At 44.7% G+C, this 16,163-nt stretch overlaps 1 protein-coding gene across 1 annotated transcript in view; it reads right to left on the bottom strand.

Moving 5' to 3' along the window:
* The window catches only part of EML6 (EMAP like 6), a 324,512-nt gene that overhangs the window by 93,735 nt on the left and 214,614 nt on the right, over positions 1 to 16,163 (bottom strand). The window contains exon 16 of the mRNA XM_090049525.1: positions 2,009 to 2,102. Within this exon, the coding sequence (XP_089905651.1) occupies positions 2,009 to 2,102 (94 nt within the window). The remainder of the gene's footprint in view (positions 1 to 2,008; positions 2,103 to 16,163) is intronic.

Genomic DNA, 16,163 nt, shown 5'->3' with positions numbered 1-16,163 from the left:
GATGATCATAATGTCACTCATTTTTTTCTTTCACTCCATCACCTCTCTTTACTCATTCTTTACTGACTCTCACTTGTTAGCCTTTACAATTTAGATAGTCGACTCTTCTACGCAGACTGTGTTTTGACTATGTCTACATATGCACAATGCAGTGCCATGCAGATACCTCAGCCACCTCTCAATGAATGAGTTAGTTATGATACCAGAATTAATGTAGCAATGTTAAAATGTGCCTCCCTGTCTTGAGTAATTAGTCCTGGTGAGAAGCAGCATACTTCACCCAAGCAGAGTGCCATGCTAACATGCCCATCATGCTTTTAGAACCCAACCAGCCTGTTCAGAGTTCGCGCTGGTATCTCTGAGAACGTTTGTTCTGTTCTGCAGCGCACAGTGCAACAGGATCCTGATCTCAAGATACCTCCATAATACAAACAACAGCAACAACAACTACCCTTTAGGGAAGAGACCATCTCTTTTTGTTTTCTGTGAACTTCCTGCCATATTTTGGCTGCTAAAAATAGACAATAATAGTAAACAGTAGATTAATCAAGTCACCAACAAAATACTTTACTATTTCCTATTACCTCAAATCCCCAGTTAGGGAAAGAATAGCCTCTCAGGCCCACTCCTGCCTTGCTTTAAACAGTTAAAAGTCTCCTTTGAGAGATGCAAGTCATTTCCTCCCCAAGAGTCTGCAACCCATTCAGTCAAGAAACTGAGACACTAGGACTGGAAAGCAAATTAGAGCAGCATGTTTTATAAAACAGATAGCACTGTTGCTAAGGTAGCTGTTCATCGTTTGTTCTGAAAAGGAGATAAGAACACGATGCCTAATACTACAGCATGCCAGAGACAACTGTGCAAACTGTACACTGTTTTTGGCACTAACTCATACCTTCTCTATAATTTGGTAAATGCTAACAAATGGTATTTCTAACAAAAATGTTCTTTCTCCTTGAATATGCCATTGTCAAAAAGATACTTTTCACAATCAACCAAAACTATTTTTGTAGTTATCATAGTATCATAGTAGCTAGGGTTGGAAGGGACCTAAACAGATCATCAAGTCCAACCCCCTGCCCTGGGGAGTCCTTTTATGTTCCTTTTATGATCTGTGGTTTACAGCCACTAAACTCTGAAGTGGCACAGAAAGTACTAGAGAATGAATCCCTGTCCTTGGTGAAACTGAGGCATATAGGGACTGATTTTCCTCTTCCACTGGCTTTACCCTAGTCTAATTCCACTGAACTGACCAGAGTTACTCTGGATTTCCACTGGACTAAAGAACTCATTAAACCCAAGCTTCATCAGAACTTTGCTACAAACACAATCATTTAAATCAAAACAAATAGATGCAACTCCATATCTTAAAACAAATCTATCTAAAAGCAGTCAGGCAATCAACCTGCAGTCAAATTCCATCCATAATATGTGGTCCCTTCAAGCAATTACAGAAGCTTCTTAACCACTGCTGGGTTAGCAGCTAAGTTTTCATGTTGGTGACTGAAGCGAATGAATATCTCAGAAACAGCTGATACAGCACAGAGACAGGTGGCCTGGCAGCAGAAGCAGGCCTTAAAAATCTATTTATATTAGAGGAACTAGCTTCCCTCCTTTGAAATTAAGCAGCAGATGTATGTTGAGAGGGAATCTCCAACCCAGATTACTACCCATTTTATCAGGGAAATGATTGATTGATATTATAGAAGTTTCAGGCATTGTCAAGGCATGGAAGTATGGAAAGAAGTGACATGTTAAATAAGATTTTTGTTAACCATTTCAGTGTAGTCATCTTTACAGGAAGGATAAAAAGATCATGGTAGAAACAGCTTAAAGGTATTTTTAATCTGTGTGTCCCAACATTTCTTATCTAGATATATTCTGTGAAACACTTATCCCTGTTTTCAACTAGATGTATTATTTCCTATATATAGTATCGTATATGTTATAGATAATTATGCAGGAAACTATCACCTCAAGGTAGAGTTGTACTTGGAAATATTCTTACCTGGTTGTTGCTAACTTTTCTCCTTTTTTCCAGTCCCAGAGCACAATGGTGTGGTTATCATCCAGCCCAATAGATGCCAAACACTTTCCATCAGCTGTATAAAAGCAATACTCTGTGTCAATGCTGTTACTGGTTTAATTGAAAAGATAACAGTTGGCATAATGCAACAAATACTGCAAAGAGATTTTAAGTATCAATAACAACACAAATTAAATCCTTTTCTTTGGGGAAGAGATACATCATTACATTTTCTTATATTGAAAGACTATTGCTTGTCCTCTAACATGGCATGCAAGGCCTTGAATGCAGCAGAAGTGATGTAGCTGTATAGTGCTGGGGAAGAGAATAGCATACTGGGCATGCATAGAAGTCTATATAGATATTTGGAGGATCTGGTCACTTTACCATGGAGGGCATATTTGCCATCACGTCAAGTTCAGGACTAGTAGATTTGGGATTATATGAATCACGGGTCAAATAACCTCCATGAAGAGGTATATATTGATTGTGCAATCTGTGAGATCCCACAACAATGTACCAATCTATTGTTATGGAAATGAATACCTGTATTATTTATTTATGGTAGCACCTGTGATAAGCTAGGCACTTTCCAAACACATAAGAAAGAAGCTCCTTAGGAGCTTGTAGATAGATAAAAAGCAAAGTATTCAGAATTCAAGGAAGGGGAACAATACGTCTGTATAAATCAACATTTGCTATAGTATTTAGATATGGGGAGAGTAAGAGCTTTTCAGGTGCCTTTAGGGAAGCTAGACCAAGCGTAGAGGATCATGTGGAGAAGGTGGCACAGAAGCTATTGTTAGAGAGACCAATAAATAGGTCAATGAATATGGGTATGTGGGCAAAGTACAGCAGTTGAGGGCAATGGAAACTTACTATTAATGACCTCACACCTTTGCTAGTCTAAGTAGAGCTATGCAAGTAATGGAAAAAACCCGTCAAATTAAAAAAATATCACCCCCATTTGACTTAAACTAATTTTCTTTAATTGTTTTGAATAATTAGAAAATCAATACAATTATTTAAGTTTTTGGGAATGTTTAATAAAAGGGTTAGGCATATAGATAGAGTAGAGCTATACTTTGCCCTATTGTTATGTCTGTATGCTTTGTAGTATTTGATATAAATGTAATTTTGATATATTTTTATACTTTAGCTAAGAATGTTTAATAAGGCAGGGATTCACTCAAGTGTTCCTCACCTATTCACAATTGGGAGAAGTAACCACTAAGAATTAGCATCTGACATGAATTCATTTAGTCATCAAACAGGCTCTCCCAAGCCACGAGAAATTTATATTTTAAAAGGAAAGATAGTAGCAGGAATGTAACCTGGCAACAGACTAGTTAAAGAAAGGTATGTCTCAGAGTGGGGAGATTAAGTGAGAGACAGTATCTGTTAGATATGTCTGAAAGGATGCAAATATTCTCCTGGTATTTAGTAGATGAGGAAAGACTTTTAATCTAGTAAATGTGTACCTTTGGAGGTGGAGGGGAGGGGTGAAGTTATATGCACAGCGTGGGCTCCCTATGAATCCAGTGGGTGATGTATGCAAATGGTCAAATAAAAAGCCATGCCTGAGCTTTGCCTTGAGAGCAAGTCTTTGTCCTAAAGCGTCCTGGGGCTAGGGGTCTTTGGTCTCTCAGCTAGTGGGCTCAGTATAAACTACATTCTTCACTTTAAGATGACGGGTAAGATTAAGTTATGTTCTGATATTTTCTTTTGTTTGTTATTCTTATATCTCTGGATTTCAGCATATGGTTACTGATTTCTTATATCTCCTTTTGTTGTTTTAATACATCTTTTTGTTATCTTTTACAATCAATTATTGTCAGGGCAAGTGAGTTCACTGTATTTGACTACACAGGCAGGTCTCTTCCAAGGAAGGGGGCAATTTTTTTTTTTGAGCACATGACTGGAAAAGGGCATGATTCTTCTAGCTGGCAGAATCTCCTCTGCCAACAGCTGGCAAGACCTGAGTGAGAGAGGCACGACTGAAGCACCATAGGCCAAGGAGTTGTCCCTTGGCTCATCTCGGTCTGTTCTCAGTGGTCTGCAGCAGATGACAGGGAGGGGTTTGGAGCAGAAGGTCACCCCAAAGTTGTGAGGACAACCTGGAAGTATGTCTCAAAGGCGACCCTGGCTGTATTTGGGGCCAGAATACATCAAAGGCAGCAATGCCTTCATGGTGCAGGATGTTAGCATACAGGCTAGTGACATCTATAGTTGCAACCATGACTTTCTCAGGAAGGCAGTATTCTGGATCTTCTTGAGGAAGCCTGTTGTGTCTTGTAGAAATGAACGGAGTGAAAAGTTGTTTGAGGATGGTTTCTGTGAGGCCTGATAGTTCTTCAGTCAGGGTAACACAGTTGAATATGATGGGTCTTGCCAGCATGTCCCTGTTTATGCATCTTAGAAGGCATGTAAAATGTTCCTAATGTAGCAGACAGTGGGGGAACAGTTTGTGCAGTTTTCTTGAAGCTGGTGAGAAAAGGATTTGATGACATCTTTGAGAACAAGAATGAATAGTAGTATGTAGTTCTTCCGTAGGAATAACTACTTAGGATGACTACTGTGCTGTTAGCCTTGTTGATGTTGTCCTGGTGGTTGGGGATGACTATGGCTTTATGTACTGGTTTCATCACTATTTTTTTTGGATCTTAGGGACCACACAGCTCTATGAAGACGAGTTATGCTTTTTAATTGTCTTCCTAAAACAGTCAATGTAGTAGTTCAAAATGTGGTTCTGTCTGCTGAGAGGCATCCAATCAGATGCATTTTTGTAGATATCATAATTATTCATGGTGAGAAGGCAGTCAGAGAAGGTTTTGTCTTGATTGTAGAAGAATTATTTAAGGTAAAGTTAGAGGAAGAATTCTTCCAATTTTCCACATAATAGTATCTTGTCAGGTTGTTTGTCCAGGAAAACGTTAGGCTTTTTGAGAGTACAGCTATTTCAGGCACAACCCAGAGGGTTGTTGGGATAAGTGGTGCTAGTGTACTAGGTGGAATTGTCTGGGTTCTTTTTCACTTTGCTGTTTCAATGTCTGCAAAGTGACTGTTGTAATTAGTTGGTTCCACTTCCTCTTCTGAAGTTGGATGGCTGTCTTCACGGATTTTTGGTAGCAGGTTTGGCTCTCCTGTATTAAGTATGACTTTTGATGTATTTCTTTTAACTTGGTGTAATACATAAGTATTTGCTGCTTAAGTTGATTTATTTTGGCGTATGTTAAGAGAAGGAGGCTTGTAGCTGCTCAGTTTTTCTGAAGTCTTCCTGCATAGTTGTGCTGTGTAGTTAGAGTTGTGTGCATGTTAGCCAGGGAGTTGCAGATGGTAAGTCCCCTGGAGATGATGTTATGTTTTTCTGCATAAGCTTAGGAAGCAGATGTCACTGTGTGGTCTATTTTTTTTTGTCTGCTGTAGAATTTCCATTGCAGCTATATATGATCACTTCTCTTTGTTCCTCATGCTTCCAGCCCACTTCCCTTTGTTTAAGTGACTATTTTCATTTACAAAATAGAGTTAAACAAAAGTCATTGTTTTATCTAGTGCTTAGGTTACGCTGTATCTGCTTCTTTCCAACACTTGTGCCCAAAAGCTTGTTTAAGACCTCACCTAACTACATAGTTGGTTCAATAAAAGATATTAACAAATACACTGTACTTTTCATATATTCACAATACAACTTAATCGCCACTCACAAAACCAATGACAAGGAAGGTAGTGGTATTCCTCATCCAATCTTATTCCTAGTATGATTAGGATACTTACTTGGGATGTGAGAGACCCAAGTTCAAATCCTTGTTTTTCCCCCCAGCAACCCTGATGTCAGATTCAGAGTGGAAATTGGAACCTGGGTTCCTTACTACACTCAGAAGAGTGTCCTAAACAACATACAGTGGGATATCTTACTGCAGTGGTGGCCAACCTTTTTGGCTTGCAGGCCAGATGAATGATGCCAGGTCCATCCATTAGTCCAATCTGATGTGCAGTGCTAGCCCTGCCAGGGACTGATTAAGAGGTACAAGAACAGCCCAGCCAGGACATAATCCTTGCATCAGGTCCTGGTTGGGCTGTTTCCATGTGGCTGGATCAGCTCTTGCTGGGCCATTCCCATGCAGGTGGATCAGGTCCCAACCAGGTCATTTCCTTGCAGCTGGATGAGGCCCTGGCTGAATTCAGCTGTGTGGGAACAGGACCTGATCCCTCTGCACAGGGCCAGCCAGGTTGGGGCTGAGCCAATGACATGGGGCTTGAAAATTTGGCTTCAGGGGAATGGTGGATGGGAAGATCCACAGGCTGGATTACATGACTTGACAGACCAAATCTGACCCATGGGCAAGGGGTTGAGCTCCATTAAATTAGGGGATCTTCTCTGTCAATGTCTCCTGTTGAAGCAGTTCCACTTTCTATAAAGTCCTTAACTACACTTGGTATAAACTTTAAATCACATCAAACCAGGGAGCAGATCAGAAAGCTCTCCTCTTCCTGTTGAATAGTAGGCTCTAGTTATTCCATCTTTCCATTCTAATGACAATTTAAATATTTCATACAAAGAGGAGCAGCTTTCATAGTTTTATAGTTAGTAGGGTCAGAAGGGACCTGAGCCATCTAGTCCAACCCCCTGCCATGGCAGGAAAAAGTACTGGGGTCAAACGACCCCAGCAAGGTGTTCATCTAGCCTCCTCTTAAAGACCCCCAGGGTAGGAGCCAGCACCACTTCTCTTGGAAGTTGGTTCCAGATCCTAGCCGCCCTGAGTGTGAAGTAGTGCCTCCTGATGTCTAGCCTAAATCTACCCTCCGCCAGCTTGTGACTGTTATTTCTTGCCACTCCTGGTAATGCTCAGGGGAACAGTGACTCCCCCAATGCCTGCTGATCCCCCCTGACTAGTTTGTAACAGGCAACTAGATTCCCCCTTAGCCTTCTCTTGTGGAGTCTGAATAGGGTCAGGTCCCGGAGGCTCTCTTGATAGGGCCTGCCCTGCTGCCCCCTGATCATGCGAGTGGCCCTTCTCTGGACCCTCTCCATGATGTCCACATCCCTCTTGAAGTGCAGCGCCCAAAACTGGACACAGTACTCCAGCTGCAGCCTGAAGAGTGTCGGATAGAAGGGAAGTATCACCTCCTTGGACCTGCTCGAGATGCATCTGTGGATACATGACAAGGTGCAGATGGCCTTCCTGACTGCATCCCCACACTGCCAGCCCATGTTCATCTTGGCATCAATGATGACTCCAAGATCCTTTTCTGCCTCTGCACTGATGAGAAGGAAGTTCCCCATCCTGTAGGTATGGTGCTGGTTCTTCCTCCCCAGGTGCATCACCTTGCACTTACCAGTGTTGAATCCCATCCTGTTCTCATCCGCCCACCCTTGTAACCTGTCTAGGTCTGATTGCAACGTATTCCTCCCATCTAGCATGCTCACATTCCCCCACATCTTAGTGTCATCAGCAAATTTGAACAGGGTGCTTTCCACCCCCTCGTCCAAGTCACTGATGAAGATGTTGAACACTGCAGGCCTGAGGACCGAGCCCTGTGGGACCCCACTGCCCACGTCCTTCCAGGTAGAAAATGACCCATCCACAGCCACTCTCTGGGTGCGGCCCTCCAGCCAGTTGGCGACCCATTTGACTGTGTAGGTGTTGACACCACAGTCCCCCAGTTTTTTAATGAGAATGGGGAGAGAGACAGTGTTGAAGACCTTCTGAAAGTCCAGGAAGACTATATCCACTGCTACCCCTGCATCTAAGGATTTGGTGACCTGGTTGTAGAAGGCCACCAGGTTGGTCTAACAGGACCTGCCTCTAATGAACCCGTGTCGGTTGCCCCTAAGCATAACCTCCCCTGCTGGCCCCTCATGGACATGTGCAAGAATAATTATCTCAAAAAGCTTCCCCAGGATTGACGTAAGACTAACTGGCCTATAGTTTCCCGGGTCCTCCTTCCTCCCCTTTTTGAAGATGGGAACCACAATGGCCCTCTTCCAGTCCTCTGGCACCACACCAGAGCACCATGAGTGCTCGTAAAGCTGTGACAGGGGTCCCACAATGAGCTCAGCTAATTCCCTCAGCACTCTGGGATGGAGATTGTCTGGACCCGCTGATTTAAATATGTCCAGTCCCTCCAGAAGTTCTCTGACTAGATCCTCACTGACCCTTGGCCTAGGTGCACCTCCCCTGGGGCTTGAGGGAGTCCTGGTGGGGGTGCTGATATATGGTCCCTGCTCAGGAAAATGGAGGAAAAGAAATTGTTAAATAGGTTAGCTTTGTTGTCTGGTGTGACGACCAGATTTCCCAGAGTGTCTTGCAGGGGCCCCACGTTACCCGGTACCTTCTTTTTCCCCCTATATATTTAAAAAAGGACTTCTTGTTGTCTTTGATCTGGGAAGCTAGTCCCAGTCCCATCTCCGTCTTAGCCTTCCTGACTGCCCCCCTGCATCCCTGAGCAATCGCAGTATAGTCCTTCCTGGTGATGGCCCCTCCCTTCCATTGGGTGTACACCTCCCTTTTAGTTAGGAGACATTCCCGGATGCTTTTGGTGAGCCATGGGGGCTTTTGTGCCCTCCTGCCCCTTTTGATTCATGTTGGGATTACTTCCCTATGGGCTTGGAGGATCGTCTCCTTAGGGAGCGACCACTCTTCTTGGACACCTGGCTCCCCTCCCCTCCAGGACCTCAATGCTTCCCCAACTATCCTCCTTAGCTCATTGAAGTCTGCTCTCCTGAAATCTAGGGCTGCTGTCTTGCTGTAGGCCTTTGCCACCTTGTGCTGGATGGTGAATTCTTTAACGTGAGAGACTAAAAAAGACTGACCTTACACTATGCTAAAGCCAGATAGTTAGGGCAATTATTTGAGAGATGGAAGATCTTAGTTCAACTCACTGCATAGAAGCAGGCAGAGAGGAGGTTTGAAGCCCAAGTTGCAACACTGCATGCTCATATCCTAATCCAGAGCTGTCCAACTCTGGTGTGCCTGGGAGCTGCAGGCCATGCCAGGGTGCAGCCCCTGGCCCACACACCACATGATACCTGGGATCAGCCCCCTGAATTGGCCTGGTCCTGAAGCATATGGCCCCCCACTCCCTTGGCAATTCACAGACCCCCTAGGCCCTCCTCTGCCATGCAGCAGCAAGAAAGGAGAACAGCAGACTATGTGTTAAGCACCTGCAGGCCATGTACAGCCTATGAGCCACCAGCTGGACAGGCCTGTCCTAACTGTTCATCATCATGTAAGGAGAAGGTCACAGCATGGTATTACACATGGCACATAAGTCTTATTTGAAACGTGGCCTGAAAAATCCAAGCAATTCAGCTGGAAAATGTAAAAAAGTGCTGTTTCAACATTTCCATCTTTTCTTTGTCATTATTTTGGCTGAAACTATTCTAGGAATTTTTCCCAGATTCACGATAAGCTTCAGGTTGACTGAACTCTATATTTGTAGCAGACGAACTATTCCCCTAAAATCATTTACTTAGCCTTAGCAGCTTATCAACAAGTTCTTCTGCAAGCCAAAACTTATTTCATACTATTAAGTAAAGAACAGGCAAACCTATAATATAAGCACATAAGTCCAAATGTGGATCTAGTCCCTTAAGTCCCTAAAGTCCATAGGTTTCTATTTTGAGGGCTGTATCAACCAATGGAATTCACTATAACTTTAAGGCACCTAGGTCATTTATAGACATGCTCCAGGAGTAGGGAGGGGGGGTGCGCTGTAATTATAGCAGCTCCAAGAGCTGCTCTAATTAAAGCCCCTGGAGCGTCATATGTATCACTGTCCCTGCGCTGAAAAATGGTGGTGGGGGCACTTTAACTAAAGCTTGTTGAATAAGCTTTAACTAAAGTGCCCCCACCACCATTTTTCAGCATGGGGATGCTGATACGTGTCACACTGGAGTCTGCTGAAGCATGGTAACTGCTCCAGCAGGCTCGATAAATAGAATCTGCTCTGATGCGTTGTAATTACAGCATGTCAAAGCAGCCTCCCTGCACATATAATATGCACCCCCAGGATGGATTCCACACCCCTTAATCAAGGCACCTAGACTCCCAGTACAATGCATGGGGAGAGGTAGGTGATTCAGGATGGAGTTCACAACCACCAGCACACTAAGTGGTGAAGCACCTAGCACAGGCAATGGAACAGGCTGCAGAAAAGGATCATTTTAAATCATGCCTCTGCCAGGAGAATAAGCACTCAATTCTGGGCTGCTAGGAGACACCTGTCTCAGGCTTAGATTCACAGCATGGACTTAGACCTACATCACCCATTTCAGATAAAAGCAGGGATTACTTTTTTCTTTTAAACTGACGGAGAAGTTGGAAATAGGCCTAGTATACTGTGTACAATAGGTTAGTAGCCAAGGGAAAGAATTATGTCCTTTTCAGTCTAAAGGAGTTCAAACCTACATCTCTCCCATCCCAGGGTAGTGCCCTAACCAGAAGACTGTCGGCTACTCTGTAAAGCTGGGGGAGAGGGTATGTTTCACTCTTCCTGTTATAAATATGTTATTTTGCACAAAAAATTTCACAGTTCACTGGGCCACAGAGAGGGAACAAGAGGAAGCACTGACTCTCTAGGCGTGTCTATGTGAGAAGTTTACTGCGAAGCTGCCTAATTATCTACCTTCACAGTAAACATCTCAGCATCTATGTGTGTTGCCCTATTAGGCTTCAGTAAACTAATAAAGTCCGCTGCAAGTTAGTACTTGTAAATACAAGTACTATCCTGTGGTGGAGTTTTTAGCGTGCAGCACCGCATGTGTAGACACTGATGGGGCTGGCTGGAGCACAAGAGTGCCTCTGTGTAGGGACTGCCTGTTGGCTAACCCCACGCTGAAGCATTGTTGTCCTTCTTCCAGCTGGTCCACAGCACATTTCGCTGGGTCAGTTCAGCCCTGGGCTGGCAGTCTAATCCCCTGGGCTCCCTGCCAGCTAGGGCTGTTCCAACTCAGCTCAAGGTGCTGTGGTCCTAGACAAATGAAGAAATGGTGCACCCAGGAACAATAAACTCTAGCATGATATGCACCAGAGTTCATTGTTGCAAATTAATTGCATGTGTAGACACACCTCTTAGTGATTAGGATAGTTACCCATTAGGGGAGGGAAGCAAATTCTGAACCCTACTCTGAGGACTATTTTTACTTATTATCCAACGCCTGTTCACTGTAAAATCCACATGGGGTATATGGAGCTTGGGTACATGTGTCTGGGCTGTGAATTTCTCCCAGCAATAGCTTTTCTTTGGGTATGTCTACCCCATATACCCAGCACTCTCAAGAAGGGATGCTCTCAAGTGTCTGCTCACTCCCATTGATGCATGCCAAAACTGGCAATGTGAAGTTGTCCCAGGGATGTGCCTTCCTGTGGCTGTTCTTAAGATTTCTGTCTCCAGTGTGCTTGAGAGCAGCTGTTGAGGAAAGGAGTAGGACACACTCAGAGAGCAGCTTCATCACTTAGGATTGTGAGCAGGAGCAGGTGGATAGGTGTGTTGAGCCCCAGGGGCACCAGGGAGACATATCCCTTAAGATCTTTGGGACTTTTGGACTTGCCCAAAGTCACATAACAACCCTATGGCAAAGCAAGAAACTGAACGCAGGTCTCCAATATCCTAGGACAGTGGCAAGCATGTCATATGGGATTATGCCGCTAACGTAAACAGTGGGGGCTGTGCTAAAGTTCTTGTTAGCTAGTCCTGGTTAAATGAAGGGTGACTGTGGCCAGCTAGCATATTTATCCCAACTATCCACACTTGTGTAGAATCATAAGTAAAATTATATTAATTAACATGGTTTAAGATCTTACCTAACTTTTTATAAATGTGGCCAGTGTTAGCTAATTATCATGATTACTGAGGCTGTGAATGCCTTTTACAATTAATATTAAACTCATAAAAATTTACTTTTTACGTGCTATCTTTTTATAAGCTTAAATTTAGCTAATTTTTATTGTTTTGGGGAAAGGAACTTAAGACCAAATTCTGATCTAAGTTGCAGTGACATACTTCTGACTCTAGTGGAATTACTCCAGATGTAAACCTCCATAATGCAAATCAGAATCTGGATCTTAATATTGACATAGCCCTTGTCATTCTGAAAGTACTGCATAAACCTCACATAATAACCTTCACAATACTCCTCTGTGGTACAGAATGCTTAAAAATGGTAATCCTGCATAAACTGAGAGGCCATGACATCAGACAAGTACTATCTTGGGAAAAGTGCATGTGTTGTAACACTTTTAGAGACTTTCTGATAGATGAATGGGGTCACTGTCAGTGTTTCAGAAAGGTACTTAAGCATGTGGTTAACCTGAATGTGCTTTAGTCCCAGTGAAGTCAATGGGATTGTTCACATACTTAAGGTTAGGTTACTTGCTGATTTGGTGCCTTAGGAGTTGGATACACAACATACAAGCTAGTGTAATCAGCCTTTACTTCAGCATAAAAAAGAAGTAGAGGCGCAATATACAGGTCTCCACTGGTATGACTTATTTGAATCCATGGTTGAATTACTCTGGGAATAATCAGAGCTAAAACTGAAACAGTGTAGGTTATATTGGTTTATAGTAGGGGTGTGTGAAGTGGGCCCTATTCGATTTGGATTCAGCCTGAATCAGGAACAGTGATTCAATTAATTGATTCAGATCACTGTCCCTGATTTGATGCAGCTGAATCCAGATCTGAAGATTTGATGCTAATTCGGTGAATCAGCAATTCAACACAGACACAGCTTTAAATGTTTTTTCTACATACCTTGAGGTACTAGCGTGGCTCATGAACGCCGTAATGCTGGGGCGGATGGAGCATCCCACGGGAGTGCGGGGGGCCTCCACATGCTTGGTGCTGAACTCGGAAGTGGACCAGAACTACTTCCAGTCCACTTCCGGGTCTGCTGGGGTGCGGGCTGGGCCTTCCCCTCCCCACCCCCCGTGTCCCCTGGCTCAGCGATTGGTTGTGGGGGACGCCGGGTGCCCCCCCCAGACCCAGGAGGCTCCAATCATTGAGCTGGGAGGTCATGGGGGGCCCCCCACATGCTCTCTTGTGGACCCAGAAGTGGACTGGAAGTGCTTCCGGTCCACTTCTGGGTCTGTTGCTGAGTGTGCTGGGGAACCCCCCATACTTCTGTGGGATGCTCCATGTGCCCTAGTATTGCACCATTCATGAGCGGCCTGCTACCTAGAGGTATGTAGATAAAACATTTAAAGCTGCATTTATGTCTGAATTGCCAATTTTTTCCGAATCTCTCCGAATTGAATCCGAGGGTTCTGATTTGATTAGGAGAGATTAAAGGGTCCTTTGATTCGATTCGGAGATTCAGCCACTGAATCAAGCTGAATCTCCGCCAAATTGAATCAGGGACTGAAGCTTTGCACAGCCCTAGTTTATATGCATTGTCTGTCTGCAACTTATTCCAGAGGAGCTGTGTGTTCAGGACAAACTGGAATTACCTGTTCCTCTACCACCTAGAGGAGAGGAACGGTAATAACAGCCTGTTTTCTATAGCTACCCCTGAGGATCCAGGTGTCATTTATATCAGTGTAGAGAACTGATGTAAATTATTCCAGTGGAAATGTGTCATGTGTCTAAACTTCCAGTTATGGTACCGTTAATAGGCAAATAAACATATAGGATGCAACTTTAAGCATTAAACAACTCATTTCTGTGGAGTTTATATTCTTATAAATTTAAAGTCAATGCTCTATGTGCAATCAACCTTGTTTTAAGCCTTCATTGTTGGTTCTAAAGAAAAATGGAAGCCCATGCAATTCTTAGTCCTATAGGACCTATACTATATTAATAAGGATAAAAGCTTAAAAGCCATTTCACAGGAAAAAGAACTCAGGTTAGAAAAATAACAGTTTACGCAACAGGTATAAGGCTAATGGTGCTAACACAGGGCCTGAACCTCCTTTCAATTAAGTTGGAAGGAATTTTGGCCCAGTTACTCCAGTCTGCAGATTCCGTATAAAATCTTAGTTGGAGGACTGGCCAAGTGATCCATAACTGTATTTTATTCAACTGTAAATGGTTGACACTTCAGTAATATTGGAGTGATGTACCTGTGATAGCCCACAAAATACATCACATAACCCTTTAAAAGCAAAACCTTTTCAAGACATCCTAATGGTGTATTTTTTAAATTATGTTTATACACGTGACTTGCTTTCAGTCTATATTATGTTTATTAACTGTTGGCACCAACAGCACAATGGGGTGGGGCGGAGTAAAAAAACTGTAGTAGATGTGCTGTCAGACCAGCTACTCCCATGCAGCTGGCATAGTGTGGCGGTGCTCCTCAGGTACTCAGTTATCTTATTAAAACCTCTGGTTGGCACAGTTTACCTCAAAACAGTTTACCTCCTTCCAGGGCAGAATTGGCATATTCCTACACCAAAGACAGGTTTTTGGTTTAATGAGATAATAAATATCCAACTCCTCAAATTTAAGAAATCCAGAATTATGGTCCATTTTATTTGAAAAGCTTTGATAAGATGTCATTCCTTCTTTTCCTTTGCTTTTGAAAAGTAGCAAAAATAAATTATTCTATAATCATATACAGATGGATAAAACTGAATGGAAAATTTAATGAAAACACAAAAATGATGGGAAGTTGTAAAGAAGCCCAAATCAGCTGTCAGCAAGGCTAGGACAGCCATTCAAAAACCCAGAGCCTGAATTGATTCAATCTTTGCAGGTTAGTCTAACCTGCCTAGATTGAACTAATTTGAAAGTGAACAGACATTCACTAAATGCAGGCACATACCTACAGTGGCTCAGACCAGGAGCTGGGGGGGGTGAGGGGGGGTGCTAGAGCAGCTCTCAGCTGCAGAAAAGCTGTGCTGGGAAGGCATGGCCAGGTCCCAGCAGTAGCTGGTGTAAATGGGCCAGGGAGGAGGTTTAATTCCCCCCTCCCTGTCCCATGTGCCCAAGCTGAAGTCTTCCAGGCATCCCCCCTTGCTGCTGCAGCAGTGGGGAATGGCTCTCTTAGGCAGATGGGGCAGGGAGGGGAGTTATTCCCCTTTCCACCCCTTGGGGACTGCAAGCAGGGTCTGCCTACCCTGGCTGCCACTGATCGCTCCTGCACAGGGCAAGCGGTGGGATAAGCCCCTTCCTGCACCCTATGCCAGACATGGGAGGGAGGGGGGAATACCCCCCCTCCTCCCTGCCCTCCTGCCTAGGGGGCCCTGCCAGCCAGCCTCTGGCTGCCCCCACCCAGCTGCTGGAGCAGTGAGGAGGCAGGGCCCTGACAGGGCAGCAGCCCCTGTTCTGGTGTCCTGGAGTGTGAGCCTCTTCCTGGCAAGGGTCATGAGTGGGGGTCAGAGCTGCTGTGGATTGTGCAGGATGAGCAGTAGCACTGGGGCTTGGAGGGGGTCATAGCACTCTGATCCCCCCCAGAGCTGCTGCTGTGAATGCCGTGAAGTCTGTGATAACTTTTCCCACCCTGCAGCATGGCCCCACACACCGGGAAGAGGCTCGTGCTCTGGGACACCATGACAGGGGCTGCTGCCCCCACCATGGGCACTCTCCCCTTGTCGCTTCAGCAGCCAGGTGGGGGCATGGCTGGAGGCTGATCAGCAGGAGGGGGTATGAAGGAGGTTATTCCCTCCTCTGCCCCCAGGGACCATCAGGGATGCCCACAGCCAGGCAGGGAGGCGGTTAATTCCTCCCTCTGTCTCCTTTCCTGCTCCTCTCCATCCAGGCCTGGGACTTCTGCAGTAGGTCCCTGGGGGCAGAGAAGGGACAGAGGGAGGAATTAACTCCCTCCCTGCCTGGCTATGGGCAAGCTGCAGAGGTGCTGCGGGGACTGGCAAACCCCAGCTGTGGTCTGTAGGAGGAGAAGGGGATGGAGGGAGGAATTAGCCCTCTCCCTGACCCTTTCACCTTAGCAGGGTGAAGCAGAGGCAGCAACAGGGTGGGGGGAAGTTGAAGGTGCAGCACAGCCCCATGTACCAGATGTGGGGTGCTACCCCTATGGCTTTGTTTCTGCCGCTGTCTTCCTTCCTGGCATGTGTGGCTCCTACCAGTAAGTCCAGGGTAGGCTTCCCCTGATGGCATGGTGAGAATGCCAGTGGTGGGGAAGCTGCAGGGGTAGTGCCTGGCACCTGGGGATGTGCTGCGACTCTGCCTGCTACCA

Source organism: Crocodylus siamensis, chromosome 1 (genome assembly GCF_052110815.1).
Source record: "Crocodylus siamensis isolate JL-2025a chromosome 1, ASM5211081v1, whole genome shotgun sequence".
NCBI lineage: Eukaryota > Metazoa > Chordata > Crocodylia > Crocodylidae > Crocodylus > Crocodylus siamensis.
This window is presented reverse-complemented; position numbering and strand designations above follow the sequence as displayed.